The 27,367-nt window shown below is 37.5% G+C and overlaps 2 protein-coding genes across 2 annotated transcripts in view; one reads left to right on the plus strand and one right to left on the minus strand.

Moving 5' to 3' along the window:
* Positions 1-365: 365 nt before the first annotated feature.
* On the minus strand, positions 366-17,497 carry LOC112570203 (two pore calcium channel protein 1-like). The gene is given in 21 exon segments (XM_025248522.1): positions 366-1,748; positions 1,945-2,111; positions 3,008-3,124; positions 3,472-3,562; positions 4,163-4,388; positions 4,524-4,593; positions 5,082-5,163; positions 5,454-5,518; positions 5,774-5,789; positions 5,792-5,937; positions 6,349-6,493; positions 6,739-6,940; positions 7,309-7,435; positions 8,042-8,146; positions 8,641-8,759; positions 9,099-9,221; positions 9,572-9,700; positions 10,297-10,417; positions 10,632-10,714; positions 11,654-12,040; positions 17,393-17,497. Coding segments are annotated over 20 exon segments (2,550 nt in total). The 5' UTR covers positions 11,933-12,040; positions 17,393-17,497; the 3' UTR covers positions 366-1,611.
* A 2,151-nt stretch (positions 17,498-19,648) lies between these two features.
* Positions 19,649-27,367, plus strand: part of LOC112570750 (gephyrin-like) — a 36,114-nt gene continuing 28,395 nt past the window's right edge. Inside the window, 11 exon segments of the mRNA XM_025249348.1 lie at positions 19,649-19,746; positions 20,443-20,521; positions 20,976-21,033; positions 21,227-21,319; positions 21,709-21,803; positions 21,983-22,049; positions 22,272-22,400; positions 23,093-23,228; positions 23,925-24,056; positions 24,884-24,976; positions 25,197-25,252. Coding sequence (XP_025105133.1) covers positions 19,674-19,746; positions 20,443-20,521; positions 20,976-21,033; positions 21,227-21,319; positions 21,709-21,803; positions 21,983-22,049; positions 22,272-22,400; positions 23,093-23,228; positions 23,925-24,056; positions 24,884-24,976; positions 25,197-25,252 — 1,011 coding nt within the window. The 5' untranslated portion in view covers positions 19,649-19,673.

A 27,367-nucleotide genomic window follows, 5' to 3' on the forward strand; every position in this document is an offset into this window, starting at 1 on the left:
AATTTTCATATCATATTGTTGAAGAACATTAAATTTACTAGCTTATATGAACTTTAACTAATGTTGTAGATGTTCAAATGACGTTGAAGTTAATAGCATGATTTGAATTTGAATTATTTGAATTTCAATTAAATTTTTTGTTGACTTCATAATTTTTATAGTTAAGGATTTAGTTTAGGGATGAAGTGTCTGGGGATTAAGTGCTTAGGGATTAAAAGTCTAGGGGATGAAGTGTCGGGGATTAAGTGTCGGGGATGAAGTGTCTGGGGATTAAGTGACTGGGAACCCGCACACTCACACACAGCTTCTAGAGCTAGCCCCATTAAGTCACGTAAACACTTACTTTCACAAAATAAAAAGCACAATACACTTCTGCATTTAATACAGAAGTATTGAGATAAACATTGCATAAAGTTTCTTACAAAGATGTATTATTAAATATTTAAAATGAAAATAAAAGATACATTTTCTGTAAGTTCTGACATTATTATAGGGCCCAAAAGAATACTCATAATTTGAGCAGTTGAAATTCTTTTGTGCCAGTAGGTAAAGAGTGATATTAATATTTGTATGGTGACTAGATAATTTTAATACATTTGCTTATATGTAAAATATAAACAAATTTAGGTAATAATTAGAATTTTTAAGATAAACTGTTACAGAAAATTATTGCTGACATTTAAAAAAAGACAAATACTTTTTGAGAAAAACAAGTTATTTTTGGTGAGCAGTGAAAATAAACAATCCTTTTAGGGCTAAAACAGTGCAGATATATAAGCTTAACTGTTAATATGAATGTCTTCATAGCTAAAGCTCAACTGCATCAATTTGTCCATACTGAATGAGTTAAGCAATTAATCACATATAAAAACATTGCTTTAAAAATCTGTTCTGGTTGTCCAATACTTAGTACTCCTGCCTACATAGCTGTCATACTTGCCTGTAACATCAGAAACTCACATTTTTCCAAGAATAGATGTTTTCCAACACAAAAGAGCATCTTTTTCACAGAATAGTACTCAGTCTGTTAAAGATAATGTTTAACACTTAAAAAAATGCTCTCGTGCACTATATTTTAATCACATTTTGACATCTGTGGTGAGTCTGTGAAAGGCATATTGTTAATCTCCATGGATATGAGTTCAAACCAGAACAAAATTTAAATTTTCACACTACTACTTACTCACGGACCCTCATTTCTTCTTTCACGCCAAAATTATAATACTGATAGCAGCTTATCACATGGTGCATACATTTTTATAAAACCTGTTTGATATGTTTTTATACCCAGTTTTTAACTCCATCGTCCTCACATAAAGAGTACCTGACCAAGGTGCTACTTACCTATCAAATAAGATTGTTACACTCTTTCTACACATACACCTCTTGAAGGTCAAGTACAGAACAAGAAAAATCTTTCAGCAGCTAAATACTGCCCAAGCATAACATTCATTTCCAGAACATCACCATAAGTGGATTGCATCCCACCTGTGAAACTGCACAGGCATTGTGGCAGAAGCTATTGTGCCAAGACATCCACATTGTATTGAAAAGCTTGGTATTGCTGTTTCTAAAACACTTGGAAGGTGCTTTTCTTCATCTTCGTCTTTATCATATGGATTCAAAAGTGAGCTTTCTTGGCAGTGTAGAGACTTCAGTGTTTTCCGTCAGTTGTTCCGGCCCAATGTCATCAGCAGCAATCTCGGCTTGGAACATCTGTTGCAGTAGTACCTCTACCTTCTTCCGATCTGAGGAGCAATAAATATAGTTGATTTTGTCAGTCATTCAGAACACTTTGTATGCTTTTATTCCTTTCAGTATTTGGGAAATATAAGAGCCTTCAAGATTTTGATAACACAGTTGCATGCTTGCCCACATGTGCATGCACACAAATATCAATACATACAATACTTTTTGATTACAGCATAGAATACTTAGACATACTTCTTCTCCTGAGATGAAAACGAAGTCCTTTCTCTTCTGAGGTGTCTGGAATGCTCTCGTTGTCAGAATCTGAGTTCTCCTCTGCCTCTTCTTTACATCCTGGTGGCTGTTCTTCTTCTACCAGCTCTATCTTGTCATTCTTTGTTTTCTTCAAAGGTGTTTGTTGCCTGAAAATTGAGGAGTCTCATCATCATCATGAGCTGTCTCCAGTGACAGTTAACAAAAGCTACCTTCTAAAAAAATATTTCTCTCTCCTTAGCACCAGGCTAGACAAACATGAATCCCAACTGATGCCATGGCAGCCTAAGTGCTTAATAATAAGCCATTTTTCATTTTCCTTCCTCTGTTTTTTGGGGGAAGATGGGATTGGTTTCATTTTAGAGAGTGATGTCCCTTCACCTAACTGGCTCGAGGAGACTGCTCTACATCTTAAATCTATGGCAATGTTGGTGTCTCTGCTGTTTTTGATTGTTTTATGCCTGCACTGAGTCATTTCCACCAGTAAACCACTTCGTCAACTAATGGTCTCTGCTATCCATCCTGTTCATTTGTGCATGTTGACTGAGGCTTATTCACTTTTTCACTGTAATTATAACTTTTTGCTTCTAATCTAGATAGCTATGGGCTATGCAATCTTCATGTCTCATCTAAAGACCTTGTGCTTCACGTTACATTTTTCAGTCTGTGAAAGTTACGAATTTGGATCCCGTGTGCGTGCGCAGGACATTGACTGCACTCCAGATGAAAGGCATGTTTATTTTGCCTATTACTCTATCAATTTTCTTGACTACTTTGGAGGTTTTTTTTGGGTGGGTTTTTTCCTGTTCTTCCTTGATTTCAGAACTGACGACTTTCTACCCTAGCATTTATGTAGTTGTTTTTGTAACTTGTTTTAAACCCACTTTGATAGTTGGGGAGGCTGGAGAGAAATTAACATTGTTTTCGTTACAGTTTACTGTATTGATAGGCTAAAGGTAGTTTAGTTCAATGAAAGGCAGTAACTGGTTTTGCTCTTTGCTGCTCATTCTAAAGCAATATTGCAAACACAGAGCAAACTGCTTACATTCCAAGTCCCAGGCCCAACTGTTTGATCTTTGCCTCTACTATTGATTCTAGTTTTGGAGCATCATGCAGGGAGTACTCCAGTATGAATGCTTCCAGGATAAAGGCCGTGAAGATGCTGCAAGATATTTTCACAGAAACCAAATGTAACTTCATTAAACTACATGTAGAAATAAAGGCGAAAAAGATGACATGAAACATAAACTTTGCAATATCTATTGAGCACATTCCAACTTTGTATGTGTGGGTTGCTCACAAGCATGTGCAAGGGCATGCACCTAACCCTAACCAGAGAACTATTCAATACAACCCACATTACAGACATAATATTGTACATTCCCTCACAGAAGATGGGTTAGTGATCTGATGAATAGCCACTACATTAAACTGTCTCACAGAGTTATATACAAATACTCAAAAATTGCATAAGAAACTGTAGGCAAAACAAAGAACATGACTACATACTTGAGCACTATTACCACACAGCACACATGGAATGAGAAGAAATACAGTCGGGCTGATTTGCTGGTCACTTGCACAAATCCTGATGACAGGAGTGACTTGGTGAAGGAATCTTTCAAAAAAGTGTTTGTTTTTACATTTGCAAAATGTATTTGATCTCTTAATGGTCCCATGGGGTGCAAAATTATTTTTTTTAATGATTAAGCTCCATACAAGATACTATTCCCCTCTCCCCTCCACAAATCTGGGTGAGTACCTCTTTTCCTGTAATCAATATGCAAACACCACTGTACTCAAAAAGAAGTCAATAAAACAAACCTCAGGATATGCATGGATATGTTAATATTGTGGAGCCTCAGCCAAAAGGAAATCTGAGACCATATGTAAATCAGGCATATCCTTAACAAATGTGAGGTCACAACTTTGACATCTTGGTTTATCCCCAAAATTTTGTGCACTAGATTTTAACTTCCTAGGAGTTACTCAGGACCATAATTTTATGTGAAAATGATTCACCACAAGAATCACTTGTTTAGATGCAGTGTTAAGCCTGAGTAACCCTGTGGTCAACTGTTTTTATTTAAATATTCCAAGCTCGAGCTAATTTACATCTGCCTCAAGAACGACATGAGTTTGTAGTTTGTTGGGCTCTAAAATATTTGATCATGGTCAGTCTTCTACTTGGAAAGGATATCATGCCACTGATTGACAACAGTCAGCTCAAAAAGCAGAACAAAAGAGCGGAGGATGTTGTTGAAATTGTTGCCGCAGTATCGCAGGCTGTAAAATGTGGAGTTCTGCAGTAGTGGGTTGCCACACCAAAGGTTTTCTTTTGCAGTAGCAGTCTCATTGTATGCGTGATAACTAATCAACCCTTGGAACAGTTCCATGCCAATTATGGCAAAGAAATAGTAGAAAACCTATGAAAAAGAATTTAACATAATGTAGGATGCAGAAAGAAGTTGATGTGCATATATTTTAATATATGGTATTAAAAACCATTCATGGTAAATGGTAAAATACTTACATTGCACTCAAAAGAAATTGAAACTTACAAATATCACTCCCCCATATGTTATGATGGAGGGACCAATGTTGACAATGGTTAGGATGACCACCTTGAATCTGGCAAAAGAGGAAGTTGTGTTACCATTTAAGGCATGTGTGAATGTAATTCTACTCCTTCAAAAGTGTACACATAATTTTGCTAAATGCCTTTGAAAATATTCTTTTAAACTATGAGGACACTTTCTGCTGCACTATATATAAATGTGATTTGAATACATATTTCCTTTCAATAGGAAAGCTTGTCAACAAATTGTCAGTCACTGTTTTGTTGCTAGACTGAATGGCAACTTTAACTTTGCTAGATATTAATTAAATGAAATGCTATTAGAACATGTTTAATAGAAAGTGGAATTCTTCAGAAAAAGTTTCCTCGAATGAGATTGTTTTCATACTGTAATCTTCACACTTTGCTGTCTTAGAACATGGAACATACAATTATCCCCACTCTGTGAAGGATGTTAAGCTGGAATTTGCACTATTTATACTGAAATTGCTATTATTGGTACTTCTCATAGAAAAACTTTTGGGAGAAAAAGAACCCATACCTTTTTATGCTACCAAATAGTTTAAACAGCCTGAGAACTCGCAACACCAGCAAAATATCAAGAGTGCTTAATTCTTTTTGTGCTGCACAAAAAATATGCAAAGAACATAAATATAGACTATTCACTATGAAAGCAACACACTGAAACTTTAGATGTTTATAAAGTTTACATAAATTAATAATAAAATACAGATGAGTGGATTCAGATTAAACTTTTAAAACATTTTGCTTAATCATTGATATCAGAACAACTCTGATCCTTTTGGTGTACTCACCGTATTATTATTCCAATTATTCAGCAAATAAATAATGTGCTTCATCAGTTTTACATATATTACAATATATATATAAAATCAATACACATAATGCTTACTCTCCCCAACTGCCCGTTCGATGATCATCACAATCAATGCAGCACCAATGACAAAGAAGTCAAACCTAGGGAGGAACCCAGAAGCATAGATTGTATGTGTATATCTCAAAATGATGTTTCAGTAATCTGAAAAGTGTTTCATGTCACTTAACAAATATATTTTTTTAAAAAATTTATTTCTTGTGAAGGTGTCTGGGAACCACTGAATTTCATTCTGAATTCCTAGGCAAGATTGAGCATAAATGCACGTACACTCCTCATGACTCTAATTAGCACTTCATTTTTTCATGTAATACTTGTGTGGATACATATGTACTTACACGTTCCAAGACGAAGAAAGAATTGCTCTAGGCCAAAGACATACAGCTTTACCAGGATTTCCAGCATGAATGCCACCAAGAAAAACCAGTCTGCTTCATCGACATCAAACCCAATGATAAAAGCATTGATGAAAATCAGGAGGTCGAACGCATATCGAAAAACCCTGGACAAAGTCGTTAACTTTGGGATGAATACCTTATGCTTAGGTGTTTCTTCCTCGAAAGACAATAGCAGTACCTTTATACACATCTAAGAAAAACCACCACCCATTACTTTGTACAATTATTTTTGCCAATTCATTATCTCTGTACACAGAGCAAAAATAATAACTCTTACGTGTGATCTCTTTGGGTCACGGTACTGGAGTACAATTCAGCCTACTCACTGACAGAAAACATGCACTTGTGCTTATAAATATATTACACACACAGAGAAATGGTATTCATTCATAGGTGACAGAAACATGGGGGGAAAGACATTCCTGCATATTTGTACTGTGAAAAGTTTTAATTAGTTCTTGAGTTACCTTCAGTTATGCTTCAGATTTGTCAAATAAATCACAAATACCACAAACCTGTGCCTGACAATGCGCTTTACCCAGTTGCTGAGCCAAGAATTATAGACACCAGGAATTTTTTTTTCAAGAAAAGTTTGGCGATCTATGACCTCGGTCAGTTTAACATTGAGAAGGTCAGTCAGATTCATAAAGTCTTCTTTATCTGCAAACAATTTTTTTTTTAAGAATGAGAAGTCATTTTCTTGCAAGTATCATGAACAGTGAGCAGTCAGTACTATATAGAGTCAGCAGTGTATACTGTGGCTATAACTTATTTCATGTTTGTCGTATTTAACAGTAAATTTACTAGAGTTTTCTAGGCTGTCTCCAATTCTGCATTAAAAAAAAAAGAAAAATGCAGAAAAGGGAAGGGAGAGACTATGAGCAAGGGTAAACAAAATATCTTACAGATGCAATCATCTCCATTAGTGTCCAACACTTTTCCAAGAAGCTCAATGTGGGCATTGCTCTTGCTGGGCTTGACTACTTGCATGAGCTGCTGCCACCGATTGGCAGTTACTGCTGCCCTCCCATTCACATTCACTTTGATGATGTCAAAAGCCCTGCTAAGCTTTTGTCGCTTACTGTATACAGCTGTGCGAATTTCATTCTGAACAAGAAATGTAGGACAAGAATTAGCATTATCATTAATTGTTTTCACAAGTCCTTAAATTATATACAATGATTCTATAATATTCCATTATTATGCCAAAATATTTACACATAAAATAACAATGTCTCACAAAATTTGGTAAGAAATTCTACATGTATCACTGGAATAGAACAGTCATTTTCTGATGTAGGAGTAAACAATGTATGGATGGAAACTTAAAGACTAGTATTTTTATTCCTTGTAGTTTTAATTCGTATCTTGGCTGGAGTTTATCAAGGAACATATAAAATTCAATATCTACATGCAAAGTTATATAATGTCAGTATCAAGCTGTGTAAATGAAAAACCCAGGCAAGAGAACTCACCCTTAAATTTTTCTTGTAATTGTTGTAAATTGCAGCAAGCACAATGCTCATAAAGATGTAGAGGCATAGAATCAGGTAGATAATAAAAAAAACTGCAAACCATGGACTGCTGTCATAAGCTGGCATCCTAGATATATGTACAAATATTGTATTCTACTACTGCTGCTTTACAGTCACTAAAATATATAAATGTTACAATGGAAATATTCATTTCACATCAAACCAGCATGCAAAAAGGGATTAGAAACATGAAGATGATATAAATAAAACATATAAACTAAACGTGAACAAGAAATATCACTGAAAAATCAATCAAGTGAAGACTCGAGGGGATCAAAGCCTCATTTCAGTACACACAAACACATGTAGCCTAACATACATATTTATCTACAGATTTTTGTCTTCAAATTTTCTCCTTATAAAATGATTTGAGAATAATTTTAATGCAAGTGATAGTAATGAAACTAAGGCTTTCATTGAAGGTCAGAATAGACTGGATGAGATATCTTTCATGACTTCATCAACATCCATATGTTTACAACTTTCATAGAGGGAATTTTTTCATAGACACTAGCAATGATGGAAATGCAAGCACTTATGTAAATATTCCATTTGATTTCTTTGAAATAAAACATTTCAAATCAGTTGTCATGACTACTGCTGTTTCGCCTCAAGAAATCTTTTTTTAAAATATAATAGAGCTTACTTAGGAAAATATAGTAATGACTCTTACATTACATCAGGGTTGTTTGCAGTTGTGACTAGCACGTACAAATCCCACAGTGCATCTCCATAGTTCTTGAAATATGATTCACCATCTGGATACACCAAGTTTGTCCTGTGTAAAGAAAAATACACTTAACATATTCTTTTCTTTCTGGACCCCAACTTTGATCACCTCGTGTAGTGTACAGGATTATAAAGAGTCAAAAGTGGAAAACAAAACTGTATTCAAGAGCAAAGCTTCAGTAACAGCAGCCTTAATTAGCCAAGAGAAGCTTCAGGCATTGGAAAGACACTTCTTTTTATGCTTATTTATTACACATATCACTTATGTTTTGTAGTATGTTCATGCTTTTAGATGTATATGTGGATAAACATTCCCATTCTCTTTCCTTACTCTTTCTCTCTCAAAAACACAACAGTGTGGCTGCTCTAGGACACCCGTTTCACTAATAACCTCTTATGGAAATGGTGTGTGTATTGAATGCAACATGTGGACATTCTAACATTTTACAGCTTTACGAAAGGCTCATTTTCATGGTATTAAGCACTATTAAGTTATCCCCCCTTTCTTTCTCCCACCAGATTTTTAATCCAAATGATACTCACCGCTTGAGGAAAAGTTTCAGTGCAAGCAGTGCAAACATAAACACAGTCAAGATAAACAACACCAGAATGTTCATGATGTCAGGAACAGTCCGGCGAATATTTCGAAATGCCCTGCGAATCTGAAAGTCAAGCATAAATTTATAGAGATTCTGCTAGGTATGGCATAAACATCAAATGATAGCATAAAATATAGACACTACATGAATTAAAGTAATTTTTACAGCTATGGTTATAAGCATGATCAATTATCTGACTTTGAAGCAGTTGACGAGTTATTAGCATTAACCTCAAGAGCAAAGTGTGTTGGAAGGAGGTTTTGAGCTTAAGTAAAAGAGCACAAGTTACTACTCGATCAGTCCAAATCTTTGTTATTTTTACCTGTATTAGAAGTACATTTACTTAATTAATTGTAATATTTGGTTTTTTTTTCAACTTTTAGTTATCTGCAAAGAACCAACCTGTTTTCCATCAGAGAAGTTGATAATAAAAAGAGGTCTTAGAGGGCGCGACCATCTCACAGGGTGCTTGTCTGGGGCCAGCTTTTGCCAGAAAATGTAACACACTATATCGATGAAGGTCAGCTGAAAACATTCAAACGAATAATTATATGCAAATAGCATGAGATGAGATATCAAAACAGATTAGTCTGCAAAAATGATGCTTTAAAAACTGCTGTGTGTGTGGGTAACCTAACCCCTCATATGTACATCCCTAAATCTAATCTTGAAAGTCTTGTTTGATGGAGAGCTGTTACCTGGGATGTAAACTTTCTCCTTGGTAACTGCTTATTACATAAATGATCACAAATTGTAAGCAAGTTGTAAGAATGGATGTAAACATGTATAGACCCAAGAGAATGTGTTTTACTTGTCATAAAAGTTATCAGCTTAAAATAGTTGATCATGTCAAATATGAAGAATAGATCCCTTACTAAAATGGTACCAATGACCATATAGTTCTTGGTGTCTCGCCAGAAAATCTTGCCATCTTGGAAATGCTTGGCATGCAGCACACGTAGCAAAAAGAAGGTCAGACACAGTAATTCCAGGATTATTGTTGCCTGCAATGGTGACAAGAAGCCAGTATTTCAAACACTGTTCTAATAATAGGCCAATTAATAATAAAGAATATGTATTCTTTGGATGGAACAAGTTAAGCAAATTCTATTGCCTGAAGCACTCTAAAGAAACTGACCAAGTAAATCAAAAGAAAAAAAAAGATTTTATTTTTACTGCATTTACGTTAACTCTTTATCCCCAAAAATGTAACCAATAATTGAAGGTACTTCTAATTTTTTTCTAACTGTAATAGTCAGCCTTAAATCAGTAAAATCCTCCCAACTGACCGTGGGTTAATGGGAAAGGAAATGATTAATCAGGTGATTTTTTTCTACACATATTTTCTTCAAATATTTTGTATTTTTATGTTATACCAGAAAGTAAAGTCTCGATCTCATGATAGGAAGAGAGAGAACTTGCTTGTGAATAATATGAATCAAAAAAAGATGACTATTAATTATTGAACGAAAGACCCCAAAAAGTATAAACAGGACTTTAAATCAAAAATTATGGTAATAAATAGTCTTATCGTCTTAATAACTGTTGTCCCACCAACGACAACACACACAATATCTCAAAAACAGTCAGTTTTTCTCACCCAGTATGGCATTTCAGCATCAGGAACTGCAGGTTTCTCAAACAAAGCAAGGAACAAATCAAGTATAATGAAGAAGTACAGAAGGTACCGCAGGTAGAACTTGTGATAGAGAACATATGACCTAATGAACATATGACAACAAACATTCTTGTTAGCAGTAAACAAATTAAATATACAATAGTTTGCTACCATTTATGTGATACTTGGCCTGATGTCAATGTTGAAATCTAGCCATGATTAATAGACTAGCTTAGCACATCTGTTGTGAACTTAAGTCTTCAAAATTTTTTTCATTGCATGTTATGCGAAGTTTATCAAGAAGTAAAGAAACTTACTTGATGTACTTCTCCTCGGTGCGGAAGGTGAGGTTTCGGCCTGATTTTGCATCCAGCACCAGTGTTGAGGCCAGCAAAAGTGACTATAAACACACATCAAAGAATCACTTCAATAAATGTAGAATCCATAAATTATGTATGAGGCGATTTGTCCCTGATGTAACAATGCAAGAAAACTGATGTCGCTAAAGATGAAGAATCCACACGTTTCAGAGTATTGTGGGTGCAAGAATATGTATAAAGACAGGATTAACAATATGTAAAAACAGGAGTATTAAACATAGTTGTATAAGTGCTAATATGTCTGTATTTTTGTGAGATGAATTTTAAGCTGTGTCCTCTCTACTTCAGTGTAAGTATGAATGCATGATGATCATGCATAAATCTTTGGCATCTGATGGGCACAAATACATTTTTGGACTCAAATTGAAAATACCCATTCTTATACATTGATTTTATATTCTGCCTTACTTTGTTAATACTATGGTTGAATCTCCACCCCTACCCTCATGTAATGAACTGGTTGATGACATTAAAAGTGTCGAGTATTAATTAAATGCGTTGTATGTGTGTGTGCAGGCATATATGTTGGTGCTTTTGCTGAACTGAACAGATGAAAATGCAAGAAAAAATGTAAAGAAATGAGAAACAGAATATGCATGGTTATGGATTTATGAAACACAACTGAGCCAAATGATTGTATTCAAAGATCATGACAAAGATACTATCCGTTCTATAGCTTGAATTAAAGATTAAAATAGAACATTGGTTATGAAGTATTGAAAACGGAATAGTTTGGAATCAATCATATTCATAATTTTTTATAGATTGTTCTGATGTTTTGCATATTTGTATAAACTCATTGAGAACTAAAGAGTGTGTGTCTCTCTCTCACATTACATACCATCACATCATACAAAAACGATGAAAAGGGGAGAGAATCCTTATGCTTTAGATTGAAGCGCCTTATGATTATCCGCCCTTGTATTTCTCGATGCCTCTTATCCGTGAATGTTACATACCTGTTCATCCAAAAGAGGTGTACTGTCGTGTCTGGTAGATGTTTGAGCACTGGCATCCTGCCCAACAACATTGCTGGAAGACTGTTGCAAGGATGCGGACGACGGAATATAGCTGTGAGACACAGCGTTTCCTTCTTTTGTGAAAGTTTTTACTTCATTCCTCCCAGTACTCTCCACACGATCACCTGTCCATGAGCTTCCCCTGACTCTAGCACTCTCGTCTGTCGAGCTACTGTCGAGGACGACATCGTCAAGTGTGATTGTAACTGAAGCCGCCATTGTAACGACGTTGCACGGTCTGGCACAATCAGTTCGTCAATCAGGGCCTCACAATGACACTTACACACCTGGCCGTGGTGAGTCGTGATCAACCATCACGTCAGGACCCTGTAAGATCGGTCAAAGTTCTCAGCTGATTCACAAACCGTGAAAAAAAAAAAATCCTTTAATTTTCTCTAAAATTCTTGCAGCAATCAGACAGCAAAAATACTACACAGAACAGACAATTAAACGGTCCAGCACTTACAATCCACTTATATATACAGCGCAGTCTACAAAACGATCAAGAAACAAATATACAATTAAACCATGCAGTAGCAATTAACAAGCACACCACCAAACAAACAAACAAACAACAAACAAACAAACGAACAAACAAAACCAACAAGAAGAAATGAAATCCAGCAAACACACAAACTATAACCAACGATCGAGCACAAGCAATGTAAACAGATTTTAACATGTGCAACAAGCATACAAACCAACCAACAATTATATAAGTCACAAACAATTGATCAGCGAAACATGGTGATGCAGTATCTAAAGCCCTATAACGACCAGGTGAAAAGGCAATTTTATTTTAATTGCTAAAGTCGAGTCTTCTCGCTCGAGTCCTCTTACTGTTTGTATTTTTGTTACACCAGCGATGTCAATAGTTTTCCTACCGCACAGCTGCGCGTTGTTAAACGAAGACTAACCTTTTTTTTTTTTGTCCAAAGAAACTTAAAACTGTCACCTACCTGGCGGTGCAGTGATAGCTTACAATTTTAGTTACATCCCACGGGCTGTGACAATCAAGCTGATGAAGTAGACGGACTCAATAAACTTCTTTCACAGGTTCATCAAGTTTTGGAAGGGAAAGAGTCCTCACTTTTCGTTTGTGTGCCAGGTTGCTACCAGCCGCACACACCCACAAACACACGTTCGCTACACTCAACTGTCACGACACACGCAGACGGGAGGTGTCGTCGTCGTCGCACTGTGCTAACAGATGACCGCCGACTCGAGGGGGGCGTGTCTCGCTGAGCTCCCCGCCATTGTACGTCCTACTGACCTCCACCTAGTCTCCACACACACATGGGCGTCATATCTTGGCCGCTATCATACTCTCGTCACAGCCACTTTGCCCACTGCTTGCCGCCAACATCCAACTTTTCAGCTGTTACCAAATATTCTATAACGAGAATGAAACCTTGCACCCTCCCCCACCAAAACAAAACACACACAGAAAGCAACAAACAAACCACCAGTTAATAACGAGCAGCGCGGCGACAGACACGTACTTGGTCTCTCTCTCTGTTTTCCCACTTTCTCTGGCGTGCACACCATGATTTATTTTTACGGTTTCCTGCAGAAACACAGCATCAGTGTTCTGGTGTGTTGGAGTCAAGTCGGTCAGTCGAAAGCCTTCGGAGTTAATGAGAATCAAACTTACGATGATAAAAGGACGGTGGTGACGATACGTTGCCGCCCACCAAATAAGTGCATTTAGGTAAGGATCGAGTAGGTGTGTACATGACTGAAACACTCACGACATATAAGTACAAACGGCTGAAATATTTACGGACTAAAACACGTACAAACGAGTAAAAGAAGCATACACGTGTAACCAACACGTGATGGCTACGTATGGGTGGCTAGTCGTACAAGAACACAACAAAGATGGAATTTCTGCAGATTTTATTCAGTTTCACTCGGCGGCTGCCGTCTCTCCACTCTCAATTCCAAATCCAAAAATCCTCCTGCACTGTAAAACTATGCTATCTATTCTCTCTACCGTCGAAAGTTCCAGAACCATATAAACTTCGGGTGTAACGATAGATCACCCAGTAGCCGCGGGTGGGCAGCTCAAGGCCGGGTAATACGCACGCACCCGGCGTGAGAAAGGGACAGTTCGACGCCGACTCTCTATAACCAAAGACTTAACTTAGTAACACTACGAGAGTGCTACACTGTTGAAAACACGCATTCTGGCAAGAAAAATTCGCAACTGAAACACATACGACTGAAAACACGTATAAATGACTAAAACACGCATACACGGCTGCAAACACTCATTCTGCCAAGAGATATTCACGACTGAAACACTACAAGAATAAAATATGTATACGACTGACACAAATGAGAATAAAATGCGATAAGATTTAATTAGAATAACACACACACACACACCATCACCACCACCACCACCACCACCACCACCACAGCCCACCCCCTGAAAACAAGTTCAGGCTTCTCAAACTTTAATGGCGGCGACTTTCCGTTGAAACCTTGATTAATGGGATTGACATGCAGGTAGTATAAACATAGCAACAGATCAGTGTCTTCTGCGGGGGGTAGACTGAATAAAAAAAAATATATATATACTCTTGAAAACTTTGTTACTTTCAAGGTTGTTGTCTCGTGAGTTTAGCTGAATGCCATCATCATCTGTATTTTATATACTCATTGTGTGGAGCTTATCACATTACTACTACTAATAATAACAACAATAATAATAGTAGACATGGACGGAAGGAGAAACAACCATACAGACAAGTAATCAAAGACAAACATAGAAGACACAAAGATGAATCAAGGAACAGATGTAGACTGTCATACATTTTCAGAGGAAGACAAAGCCAGTGGACTAGTCAATTGACTATAATCACAACTGTTGACAACTGTGTTGATTGGTATAAGGGGTAATTTTCACTTGGTGAAGGATTAATTGGTATTATCGTGCATATGTTTGAATGGTAATTACATTCTCTCTCTCTCATTATATATATGAGTGAGAGAGAGAGACTATACACTATGTATTACATTTAAGTATATTCCCTATATATTATAAAGTACATAGTATACAGTAAGTGCACTTTTTTCTTTCTCTCACTGTATGTCTGTAGATAGATAACTGGACTATCAACACCTCTTCCGCTTTCTTTCTTTTTTTCTTGTCTTTTTTTGTGTGTGTATGTGCTTTAATTGTTATAAATCTCTAACCGTGCAGGTGCTAGATCAATAAGGTCAGCCTGCCATGTCGAACCTCTCAGCGCAACCAGTTTAAAACGACTAAACACCATGCAGCTACTTCAGTCGACTAATTATAGCCTGGGTCTTAGTTGCACGGCGCCTACATGCACATCTTTAAGCGAGGGCTCGCGACACTGAGCAGGATTAAGTGCACCGAGTGCTGACGGCACACAATCCTGATCACACTTCGGGAGGAGTGAGGTGGAGGGAGAGGAAGGAGGGGGGAGAATACGTCATAGTCATGCTTCGAGTGCGTCATTTGCGATGACGTCGCTGCCAGTTTGACGCGTTTTGTTTTGACGTATGAATGACGTTTCAATAGATGTTTGGAAAAATGTTATTGACAAATGTTTATTAATGATGGGAATAGAATAAACAAATATACTTTTTTATGTGGACGCATAGTCTTTGGTTGACTGAATATGGGCTGAGTAAAAAAGTTTTCGAGAGTGAACATTTATATTGCTAAGATCTGTTGGGATCGACCCTGAAATATTATTATCAATAGTCACTCTTAGAAGTTTAAGGGTCTGTATTGCTGTTATAGGTTGAGTAGTTAGTTGTTTTGTAGGAAATGGGGCCGTTGGATTTAGTCTGGTTGTCAGTAGCATCAGCTCAGTTCTGTGAGGGTTGAGCGCCAAACGGTTTACATCAGTCCAGGACTTTGTGACATGCATGCATTGTAATGTCATCAGCAAGCATACCAACACTGAAACTCTCGTGGAAAAGGCTCAACAGCGTCCCTTCTTTCTGACATTTTTGTCATAAATGAGATTTTTGACAATTTTCTCCAGTTTATTTTATTTTTTTTTTCATTACAAGGGAGGCTAGCGCTATTGGCCGAAAATCATTAGGTTGATTGGTATTACCTTTCTTGGGAAATGGAACAATGTTAGAAAGTTTCCAGAGTTGTGGAATATCTCCTATTCCACACACAGTATTTCACCAGCTGAAGATCTTGGGTACCATGAGACCTCTGAACGTTTGGGACTATCAAACTGGAGATGTGGCTCGAAGGAACATGCTATTGTGAGCTTTGCAATGTGAAGTTAAAGAATTTATTATATATGGAGTGAGTGGGGATGAAGGACTCGTCAGTGTAGCCCATATGTCGTGTTGTTTATGGTGGTGTATGAATGTGACAAGTCCACACAATACATATCGTTTACTTGTACTTTAAAATGAGATGACAGGTCAGCTAAGACTTTCATAAAAGATATACAAGCTGTTGCTGTTAACTATGTTGTGCCCTCGGCGAAAGACAAGTTCTGCGCTACGCCCTTCTCCGTCCTCCTAAAAAGTCAAGCAATTATAAGACATTTAGCATTTACTTTATATATTCTGATCGTCGGATTAAGCCTTAAAATCTTACTCTTTGATCTGTAAATAGAGGTAAGTTCTTTCCGAGCAAGATAAGCTGCGAAGTCATGTTCGATGGATGCAGTGATCAGCACAACCCATCTTTCTTGTTTAGAACTTCTTTGAAATTTAAAAAAAAAAAGGGGAGGGGGGGGGTTTGGAGAGCCTCCAGCTGCTGCGTGTATGGTCGGGAATCGAACCGAGATAATACTCACTGACATTATGTTTTGAGAGAAAATTATGAGAATAATTCAAAGTATATGGCTTCCATAATAAATCGCGACTTCAATCTTAATACTTACAATGTCTAGACTTATCTTTCCACATGGTGTCTGATGGCATATGTAATAATAAACCGCTTCATGGCTTCAGATAGATTTTTTAAATGTTTTGATGTATCGCAGATTAATAGGATGTGTGTTTGAACACAAAGTAACTGAACGGCGCGATCTACTTCCGTCATGAAGAAGGATGTCTGCATATTTTAACGACACTGCATTTAAAAGTGTAAAATTAATAACAGATTTTATGCAGCCGTGCAATTTACATGAATTATGAGCAGTCGTGTGTACAATGTCCTATAATTATTTGCTTAATAATGATAATGATAATAACAACAACAATAACACTCAGACGTTTCTGCGGCGCGCTTGCATGGCTAACCCAATTAATTGTCAGTCACGGTTCGCCTGGTGGTAGAACCACGAGCTGTGACATAGTTCCTGAGTAGTCAGAATAGTTCTTGGAAGAACTTGTTAAGTATGCTGAATTTTTGAACACTAATGTAATCAGATAATTTTACATAATCTGACACAGCTTAAAAATAATAGTAGAATTGTAACCAAAAATCCCAAATCAAATGTAAATTAAAATTATGAATACATCACTATAAACGTAGAACTGGTAAAGGAAATTTTTCCGAAAGAATAAAATTAGCCCTTCTAATCATGAAGATGATGACGACGATGAAATGATGATGTATCATTATCGCTGCTTCATTGTCTCAAAGTATCGATCAATCATCTGTAATCATGACAACTAACGCCTAGATCATGTGTCACACATCAGCCTCAAAAGTCAACGTACCTTGATCATCGTACACAGATGACCGTGATCAACTCAGCCCAGGCCAAGCGCCCTGCATGACACTGGTAGCTTTACTGAACTCATTTGTATTGAAAGTAATATTTATTTACACCGGTGCCTGGTAATCATGAGGCGGAAATCACTTAATCGCCTCCGGCTTCGCCCAACGCACTGTCCGCAGTCGCACACACACACGCACGCACGCGCTACAGCTCCACAGTCACTCGATACATGTCTGTATGGTCTTTATGCAACCAAAGTTAATGTTAGCATAATATTTACTTTCAGCAGCTGGATATGATAAAAAGTATACTTTTTCATCCATGGGGTAAATTAAGTCTCCACTCATCTCCTATACAGAATGGCTTATTTCCAATCTTAATTCTGTGATTACAAAAGATAGGTTTAACACAATATTTTTCACACACTCTAAAGTATCATGCATGCTTTAATACATTGGTCCAGAAGCTGTTTGCATTCATAAAGGGGAAAAATGCAGGGCTAAGTTTGTGTAAATAATCTATTATTATATGTGGACAAGAATTTTTTTCAGCTGTGGTTGGTTTTCTTTATTTTTCGCAGCCACGATAGTTTTAAGGCATTTAAGTAAGTTCTAACATCAGATATGCCCATTCCAGAATAGATGTTTTTAATTGATATTTTTCAGTTCATTTTATCATTTCCATTAAAGACAAATTTCTGCATGTCATTTAAAATATAGTCTTGAGGGATAGGCAGCTGTAGCACAGGTATACTAATTTTGACAAGATTAAGGACTTAAGTATTGCTACTCTCCCTTAATGAGTTAACGGTCTCTAACCGTATTTTGAACAGCACTGTCGGTATGAAGGCCCCCGTCTCCTGAAAGCCGAGCATTTTCCTACACCACTGTTTCAGGAGCATGAACACATACCTTTTTAGAGTAGGAATCATATATATATATACCTGACTGTTGCAACTAGGCATGCAACTAGTTCCTGGTCACTGTTCTTATGTATGGTGTATTATATTCGGAGCAATGCCTGGATTGATACAATGAGGGACTTTTCCAGTTTGTAGTAAGTCTGATATTATGACTCTTCTGAGCTTAATTAGCCAGTGCCACTGTTGCAGGGCTGCCGTCCTCGGAGAGCTGCTTACCTCTTGGAGCCACACCCCGTTGGTGTGGATCCCTGTTTTGCCGCTGCCAATGACCATGATTTTGCTCATGTCCATACTCCACTCTGAACTTCCAAAGGCAGCATGGCGCCTTTTGACCTTGAATACTGCATTAGACAATGGAGATCTTTTAATCAAATTAAATCTTAGTAAATTTTAGTTATACTTGTATAATTAGGGTTCGATCCGGATGTACTCAGTGCGTACCATCTTGAGATGAATTTAAGACACATGACTTAAGCCTCTACAGAGTCACAATCCTGGGATTAGACGGATAGGAAGTGAACGCTACTCATCTCATCAACGAGGGTCAAGAAGTTATCTCCTCCTTTAAGAAACAAAACCCACCTTCCGTCTTTGCGGAAGTAGATATACCTTCCAGTTCAGCATCACAGCCATCGATCTGCTCCCCTACCCGTTACTTCAGCGTTTATCACCGACATGTGAAGGCTTAGATAATATCATAGTAAGCCTTTTAAAGCTCCCAAAATCACACACACAATCTTACAGACATCTAATAAGGATGATCACAGATGATACGCCGGACAGAATATCGCATGAGTCGAGTTTGGCAGAATTAAGGAACCTTGGGAATGGGACTTCAAGAACTTGCTTTTACTTAAAACTGAGAGACTTTTTTACATTTAAATTTTACATTTTACAATGTGTGTTCAGGTTTGAATTATGCCACTATGGTCTGGTATTTGCTCCTAAAAATTATAATCGATACAATTAAAAAGGGTACAATGATCGACGTATTTATTTAATTGCTAGTACATATATATAGAATGAAGAAAGTACACCATCTCTTAATAAGAGTCGATCTATATATTAAAATGATATTTCATAAATATGTGATGACATTGATATGCGTGCATTTTTCTCCTCACTACAAACATTTCTTGAAATTCCAAAGAAAAAGTTTTCGCTACCACTTAAACACAATTTTCACTGAGTAATTGTTGGAACTCACATAATAACACAAATTAAATGGTAAATAGGCATCAAATTTAAGCAGCTTTAAGAACTTTCTTGGAACACTCCTAAACTTACAGATCTCTTTATCGGTTCCGGCTACTAAGACCGGATTAAGGTTTGGGATGTCAGGACCACGAGTGCCAAGATGGCGACAAGTCCGCATCAAGAAACTGTGCCCAAGTCTGGAGCGCACCTTATCCGCACTGGCATTTTAACAGGTGGGGAAAGATGTGCTGCACGGTGGACTACGATCTTTGATTACGGAGAATTAAACTCGACTGCTTGTAAAATATATCTTATTTATGCGTTGTTTTGGCCCCTGTACGAAGTCTGTGTGAGCTTGTTGGAGTTGTAGCGTGTGTGTTTGCTTTGTGTGTGTGTGTGCGGGACGCACGCATGTATTCATGTATGCAATGGAGAAAACGCACTGTAGATATATTGCTATCGATGGTCATCATCAACCTGGGAAAATATGAGTTCATGGTCGTTTCAGGTTACTTCGATCAACTAAGAAAATCAGAGTGTAAACAAATGTTTTCCCCACAATTAACGCAAAACATTTCCTCACACCCAGGGTTGTACACACTTTTGTACGGGATAGCCGCTTTCGATATCAAACTGATCAATACAGCTTTTATTGATCAATTTTAGAAAAAGATAAAGATTGTGTGCAATGACTTAATAACTATGGTTAAGAGGTCGCTGTTAACCTTATTATATATTATATATCCTATGAAGGACCTGTTTTACATTCATACAAATATGCAATCGTGTGATTGCACAAGGTACTTATCTCTCTCACACATGAACACAGAGACTTTGTATTCAGCTTCAGTTGTTCTGTATGCATTTTTCCTAGTCACAGTTAAGTCAACCAGTATGTTTTCATACCAGTATGTGGTGAAATTTTGCAGTGAGTGACAGCTGTTTCCAAGGCTTGGCAACTGACCACAGTGGGGAAAACATCAAAAGACTTTTGGAGTCAGGGGAATTGTGAGTCTGAAAGTGTAACTTAACTGTTAATAACAGACTCGTGTTGGTTACTGAATATGTTCCAGGTGGACGTATATGATTACATAGGTAAAATAAGTGTAACATAATCTGCAGATGTAATTAAACATAAGAATTATCTGCAACATTCCTTACAACCAGGATGAAGTGAAAAATCTTCAGATGGTGACATTGTAAGTAAATGAATCATTAACAAAATTATCAGAAGTATTGAAAAGAAGTCTTGTATACACTAAAAAGTTTCCAGATGTTATTAAGATTTTAGAATGCACTTTAAATAAGAAGATTTTTTTTTACTTATTTTAATAGATTGAGCATCAAAATAAATTACTTTCTTGTGGTGCTGGATGTATTTGAGGTAAAGGTTTTTGCATTTCTCACTAATGGTCACAAAAAATAGGAGAATTTATTTTATCCCATTCTTTTAAACTATCAGGTTTACGACACAGGTGACAGTAAAAGACATTGTACCAGATGATTTTCAGGAGATAAAGGTGAGCATTCAGAGGTCATGTTACTGTTTTATCACAATTTAAGATGGACCGTTTATTCTTATTGAATGATAAAAAAAATCCCACCACAACTGAGATCACAATAATTCATTCGTGTAAGCAGGGTGGTGAACTTCTTTATAAAGGTAAACTTTCTTTTACAATTACTGAGTTCTGCTGCCTGTCTATTTGTCAGAATAAACTGTGTGTGTGGAGTGACAACCTGAAGCTGGATGTAATTCTGACAACAGGTGGGACTGGCTTCTCACACCGCGATGTTACACCAGAGGTGAGCATCTGATTATCACAGCTAGCATCCAGATTATGTTCTTATTTCTGAAATGTGTTAACTTTTAAAGCCTAACATGAAAGTAATGGTAATTAAGGTAAAATGCTTGCTCTTGCTACAGCAATTTGAGTACACAAAAAAATATTCATACACATATGCATGCTAACTTGTGTACACACAGAAGTTCTATGGTGGGAGAAAAAAGAAATAAACATTGAGTTACTGACGTAACGCACTAGTAAGGGGTTTTATCAATAGATACATTTATTCAGTTGTCTATGATTATTACAGAAGCTCAATTTGATGGGGTAAGGGGATATGGGATATGTATTTGTCCATGTGTTTGCGTATACTTGTGTGCATGTTATGTATGGGTGTTGTGTGTTCAGGCAACTAAGAGTGTTTTGGAGAGGGAGGCCATAGGAATGGTTGTTGCCATGTTGACATCCTCCCTCGGCATCACACCCCTAGCCATGCTTTCGAGGCAAGTCACTGCATTTATACATTATGTTTCATGACTTGGTCAGCAGTTTATAGAGAGTACAACATGTCTCTCTTTAAGAAGGTTTTTTTAATTATTCCATTCTAAAAAATATTCTTAATGTTCATGCCAACTTTTAAAAATATGTTTTTGTGTGTGTGTGTGTTATTTCATTTTTTTAGACCTTGCTGTGGAACCAGAGGCCATACTTTGATTATAAACTTACCAGGAAGTGCAAAAGGATCAGAGGTTTCTATTCTTTCATTGTTTAGGGTATTATTAAGCAGAAACTATTTTATTTGGTTTTTTAATATTTATTTGAGTGTCACCAGGGTCATTATTTTCTGCTAAATATTCAGAGTGTAAATGAATTCATTTTCAAGTGATAGCCATTTTAATGTATTCAAATTTTGTACATATTAAGTTTGGAAGATTGTACTACCAGTATTTTTTCTTGTTTATAATACCAAGGAGTGTTTAAGGGTAGTAAGCAAAGCCATTCACCATGCTGTCGACTTGCTCAGAGGGTTTCATGGAAGTATACAAAAAGTACATCAAGCTCTACAGGAACAGCAAGTCGTGCATCAGCACTCTCATGAGGTGAGACGCTTGGTAAATTGTGGAGTGTTTTTTAGGATTAAGATGACTGGAGAAAACAAAATTGTTATTCAAAATGAATGCAAGCTGGTACATTGGCACAATATACATGTATATTGCAACCAGTCTATAAAGCTGGGTCTGCACAGGTCAGGAAAAACTTGACAAATGATTTACGGTATCTGGAAAAGTTATTAGCATTTGAAGAAATTCATTAAAAGATGGGAAAAGGTCAGGGAAAAGTTAAAAAAAAATATTTGCTGAAAATTGATTATGCTAAATTTATTTTTTAAGATTGAATATGGTTGTTTTTTATTTTATGAGCTGGAAATTTTCCCATGGGTGTAAAATAACTTCCCCTGCTGATTTGACTGTTGCCATTTGCACTGACATCCTCTTACAATGTCGACAAAGCAGACTTTAGCTGTAGCTTACAGGTTAAAAATATAAAAGTTTATGACTGTGGCTTCAGTGAATGAAGACAAAGACAAATATAAATGTGATCTTTGCAGCAAGGAAGGGAAACTTATGAACATGGGTATAGATGCTGTACTTAGTCACAAGGAAATCAGCAGACATTCATAATCAGGCTGTTCACTTCCAAAATAAGTCTTTGGAGGAAACAATTTTAGCTGCAAAGTGAAAGAGTCATGGGTGAAAGTGATTGCATCCAGTGACTACTGTTAATATTGCAGCACAAGCACCACCACCATCTTCTGCCCCGTCGCCATGCCCAGCAGGGTAGCCAAGGGCCTTACCCACCTGAAGGGCAAGTAAAAGGAGGCAACCACCATCATGGTCACTTACAAGAACACAGTCATAGCAACCACAGTAATTCTTTTCTTTGCTTTTCTTGTCAGTTTGTTTTCAACAGGTTTTTAGCCTGATATAAGCATTGAAATAACATAGACTTTCGTGCATCTAAAAGTCAGTATGCTATTGTGATCAGAAAGTTGCAGATAATAATAATAAATCTGTGATTTATGTAGAACATAATCACAGTCACGAAGGAGCATGCTCTCAGTGCTTAAGATAAGGAGGACAGAAGGAGATAAAAATATGCAGACAAGTAATAAAAGATAAACATAATATAAATCTGCAGAGGAAGACAAGTAGGCGGACTAGTAAATAATCTGTAATTTTGCTGATATTATTGTAAGTTGTCTGCCTAAGACAAGGCACATAGGAAAAAGGAAGTTGAGTCGATCAAAATCCTTTGGTATGTAAATTCCATTGTGAAGAGAGACTTTTGTTAATGCTGAACATATCTGCATTTAAGTATGTGCCATTGATTCATGCATCAGCTTGTGCCACTCTGGCAATTTGAACACTCAGCGTCATTTTGCTTGTCATCAATTTCTTTATTATAGGACTGAAAAGTTTACTGAACAAATGCATAGTTGTAAGTTGTTATTATCTTTCTATTTAATATATTTTAAAAGTATTAAGTGTCATGGCTAATTTTCTTTTTAAGAAGTAAGTGAATTAGTTTTAGCTCTGTTCATAGCATTAAATTTATTGTTGTAGGTGAGGTATCAACAAGAGACGTTGCCAAAAGAGCCAGGGAATCACCTTATCCAATGGTCACTGTAGATCAAGCAGTAGCCATGGTACTTGGTGTAACTCCAGTGTTAGAGGCCATCACTGTGACTATAGCAGGTAAGAAATTTCATAATTTTTTGAACCAGCTTTTCAAGTTTCTTTTTTGTTAGGTATTAGACTTTGAATTGAGTACTATGGCTAGTATATGAGAGTCAGTCCACTCCTTCTTGTATGTAAGCCAGTACCTCTGGCTACCGTAATATTGACTATTCACCAGGGTACCTTAAAAGACAGTCTTTGACAGAGTGTTGGTGGGCCACATGGCTTAACCAAAGCAACATTATGCTGCTTGGACTGTTTCAAGTACAGGTTCCTAGTGTACTGACCATACTTTGTGCAAAATCTCTGGTCTTATGTTCCTGTTACTAGATTCAGAGCTGCCTCTCAGGCACTTGGTCTAGAATGACATTATAGATCAGTTTCACTTTCCTGCAGTGGTGTAGTGTCAGGACATTTCTTCTACCAAAGGATTTTTCTTCTCTCAATTTTACATCTGCTTTGTTTCCAGTAACACACTTTTTATTATTTCCCCACCTTCTGGAACTCTCCGATAGTTGTTGATCCAGGCCTTGACTTGGCATTAAGTTTCTTCTATTATTATTCTCCATTACCTAAGCTGTAGAGTGCAATGATTTTAAATATTAAATCTGTAATAACATGTACTGTTTTTGGAGCTGAATGTTTTCAGTTTTGGCATCAGTTTGGAATCAGGAATGTCATTCTGTGATTTGCAGGGAACTAAATGTCAGAACAGATTGCTGTCATTTTAATATTAGATTAGAATGACTTTAAGACATCAAGACAGAAATACCCACACAACAAAAGAACTGTACATCATCAGATCACATCAAACAGTCACTTGCACATGGTTTATTGTTTTGTAGATGCACTTGGATTGTACCTGGCAGAAGATGTGTATGCAAAGGATCCTTTACCTCCTTTCCCAGCTTCCATCAAAGATGGCTATGCTGTGGTTGGTAAGTATTTTAATACATTTGCTTATTTGAAAAAGACAGCCCAAAACACTTAAATTTTCATCTTCAGAGATATATATATATACCGAGTAATCTTAGCTCCAAAAAGTAAAAAATACTCATTTCAGCCTTTACAACGGTTTATGAATAAAATAATGAAATGATCAATAAAATTATTTAACCTATAAGGAAACTGAAAGTAATGAAGGCTTTATATTTACAGCTGCTGATGGTGCAGGACTTAGAAAAGTCATTGGGGAAAGCTCAGCAGGAGACGTGGTAAGTTTTTTGATTAGTTGTCTGGGTTCCTAGTTATGAAGGACTGAAGAACAACAGTCTAGTCTCCAATGTTATAAAATGTCTGGACCACATGTAGGTTTACTTCTGGGGCAGTAGTTATGAAGCAGTGACAAAGATGCTTTTGGTTTGAGGTATGTTTGCAGGGTCTGCACACGGCTTTGAAGTTTTAGAAACAAGGTGCTAGCCTGTTTCTCTCTGTTTTGCCCCATGAGCAGCGTTTGACCTCACTTCATGACTAGTCCTTGGTATGATAAAAGTGAAAATGTGGAAGAACTCTAGAGGGAAATAACTCACAGGCCCAGCTGCGCTCAAGATTTTGCATGATCTCCCTTGGATCATTCTGCTCCCGGCGAAACTGTGATGACGCCTGTGTGTGTGTTATACCTTAGGCATCGTCTCTGGTGAGACAGAAAGTAGGATAAAAGAATTTACAGATTATTGAGAATTGGTGAGTGTGATGAGGTGATGCTGCCCCTGTACAGCCGTACTGTGTGTTCAGCAACTCCTTTGTGCAGTTTGCCCACACATTTAGGTCACGAGGGTCGTGCCCACGCGCTTTCCGCTCAGTCTGCGACGGTAATTGCCGGAGCTTAACGACCCATTAAAAGGAAGCGCTTTCCTCCTGCGTTGCCATTGTCCGCCGCACTCGGCGCTGCCTTGCACAGCGCGATACCTTCCGAGTCGTGTCGATTAGCTGCTTGGTTTTATTTCTCCGTTTATTAGCAGAACGGTTCATTCCAAAAGCACCTAATTGTCCTTCAGCTCCATATCGGCGGAAAGTGGGAGACTCTGTGGTAAGGAACCTCCCGCAGGGAAGAGGGCATGGGAATTCCAGAAGGTGTGCCTCTGATGTTTGTGATTAGCAGTCAACAAAAACAGCGACATGACAGGTCTGAGCCCTAGCGCAACAGTGTAGGGGTGAGTGAGTGAGATCTGTGAGTGCTTTGGCCGCTGCCCCCAACCCCTCTTTCCTACTTGCTGGAAGAAAAGCTAACATTATTTAAGCAACTAGCTTGTGGCCCCACCAGTTAGAGGGCGCTAGTTGTAATCGCGCAACATGTTGCACGTGCAGGACGCAATGTCTGTGCAAGAGGCGTTGCGGTAATTGCAACTCAAGTCGATTTGTGATGATCTTATCGGCTGGAAGAAGACAGTAGAACAGACCAGGGTCTAATGAACTTGAGTCAGTGCATAGTTAGGCTGTTTAGTCAGTGGAAGGTGTTTGGGGAGAAATTTGATCTTCGCAGACCTTGTTTCTCTTCAGAGCTGCGTATACACAACGAGCCTTTTTCCAAGCGCTGGTAACAAGTGCAGACGTTTACAGCTGCTACTTTCATTCATTTGTTCGTTCATACATTCGTTTGTTTTGTTTGTTCGGTTTTGTTTTTTCTTTCAGCCAAGTGTTCATCGGTTTGTTCGTTCGGTTTTGTTTTTAACCCTGCAGGTGAACACTGCTGTGGTCTGACTCATTCACACGCAGAGCGTGGTAAAAATCTGGTAAAGGCAAACAACACGTGCTGGAACTGCCGTGGTTCTGTATGCTGCTAACCCACTTGTCTCTCCGCAAAGCTTTCCACTCACCCCGCAGGTGCTTTCCTCCCGCTATCGTCTCTTCGTTTGCATCTTTCACGCAGGGAGGCGTTTTAGGGGAAAGAACTCGCTGGCCTGCACCCAGGAGTAGAAGCGTTTTAGGAGAACTTAGCGTGACTGCCGCGGATCTTTTAATCATCTCTGCTTTAATTGTCGTCTTCGATGATGATGATGATGATGATGATGTAGGTGATTGACGACGACGACGATTGGTGAGAAAGACAACAGGGATAATAATGATGACGTCAGTGATGGTGGGAATGATAACATGCCACTAAAGATGCAAAAGAATATATAAATATGAAATAAAGAGAGAAAACAAAAGTTCATTCCGGAGACTAGTTATCTATACTGTAATAATGTAATACTTTTGATTTATTTTTGGAGGAAAATGGTCTGTTTGAAAAACCGGCATTGTTCTTGTAATGGCGTTGTATGTGGTACACAGAGAGGTAGGAAGTTTCAAATGGTCATCATGCAAAGATTTGTTATAGTCAGTTTCCT

Source organism: Pomacea canaliculata, linkage group LG8 (assembly GCF_003073045.1).
Source record: "Pomacea canaliculata isolate SZHN2017 linkage group LG8, ASM307304v1, whole genome shotgun sequence".
Taxonomy (NCBI): domain Eukaryota; kingdom Metazoa; phylum Mollusca; class Gastropoda; order Architaenioglossa; family Ampullariidae; genus Pomacea; species Pomacea canaliculata.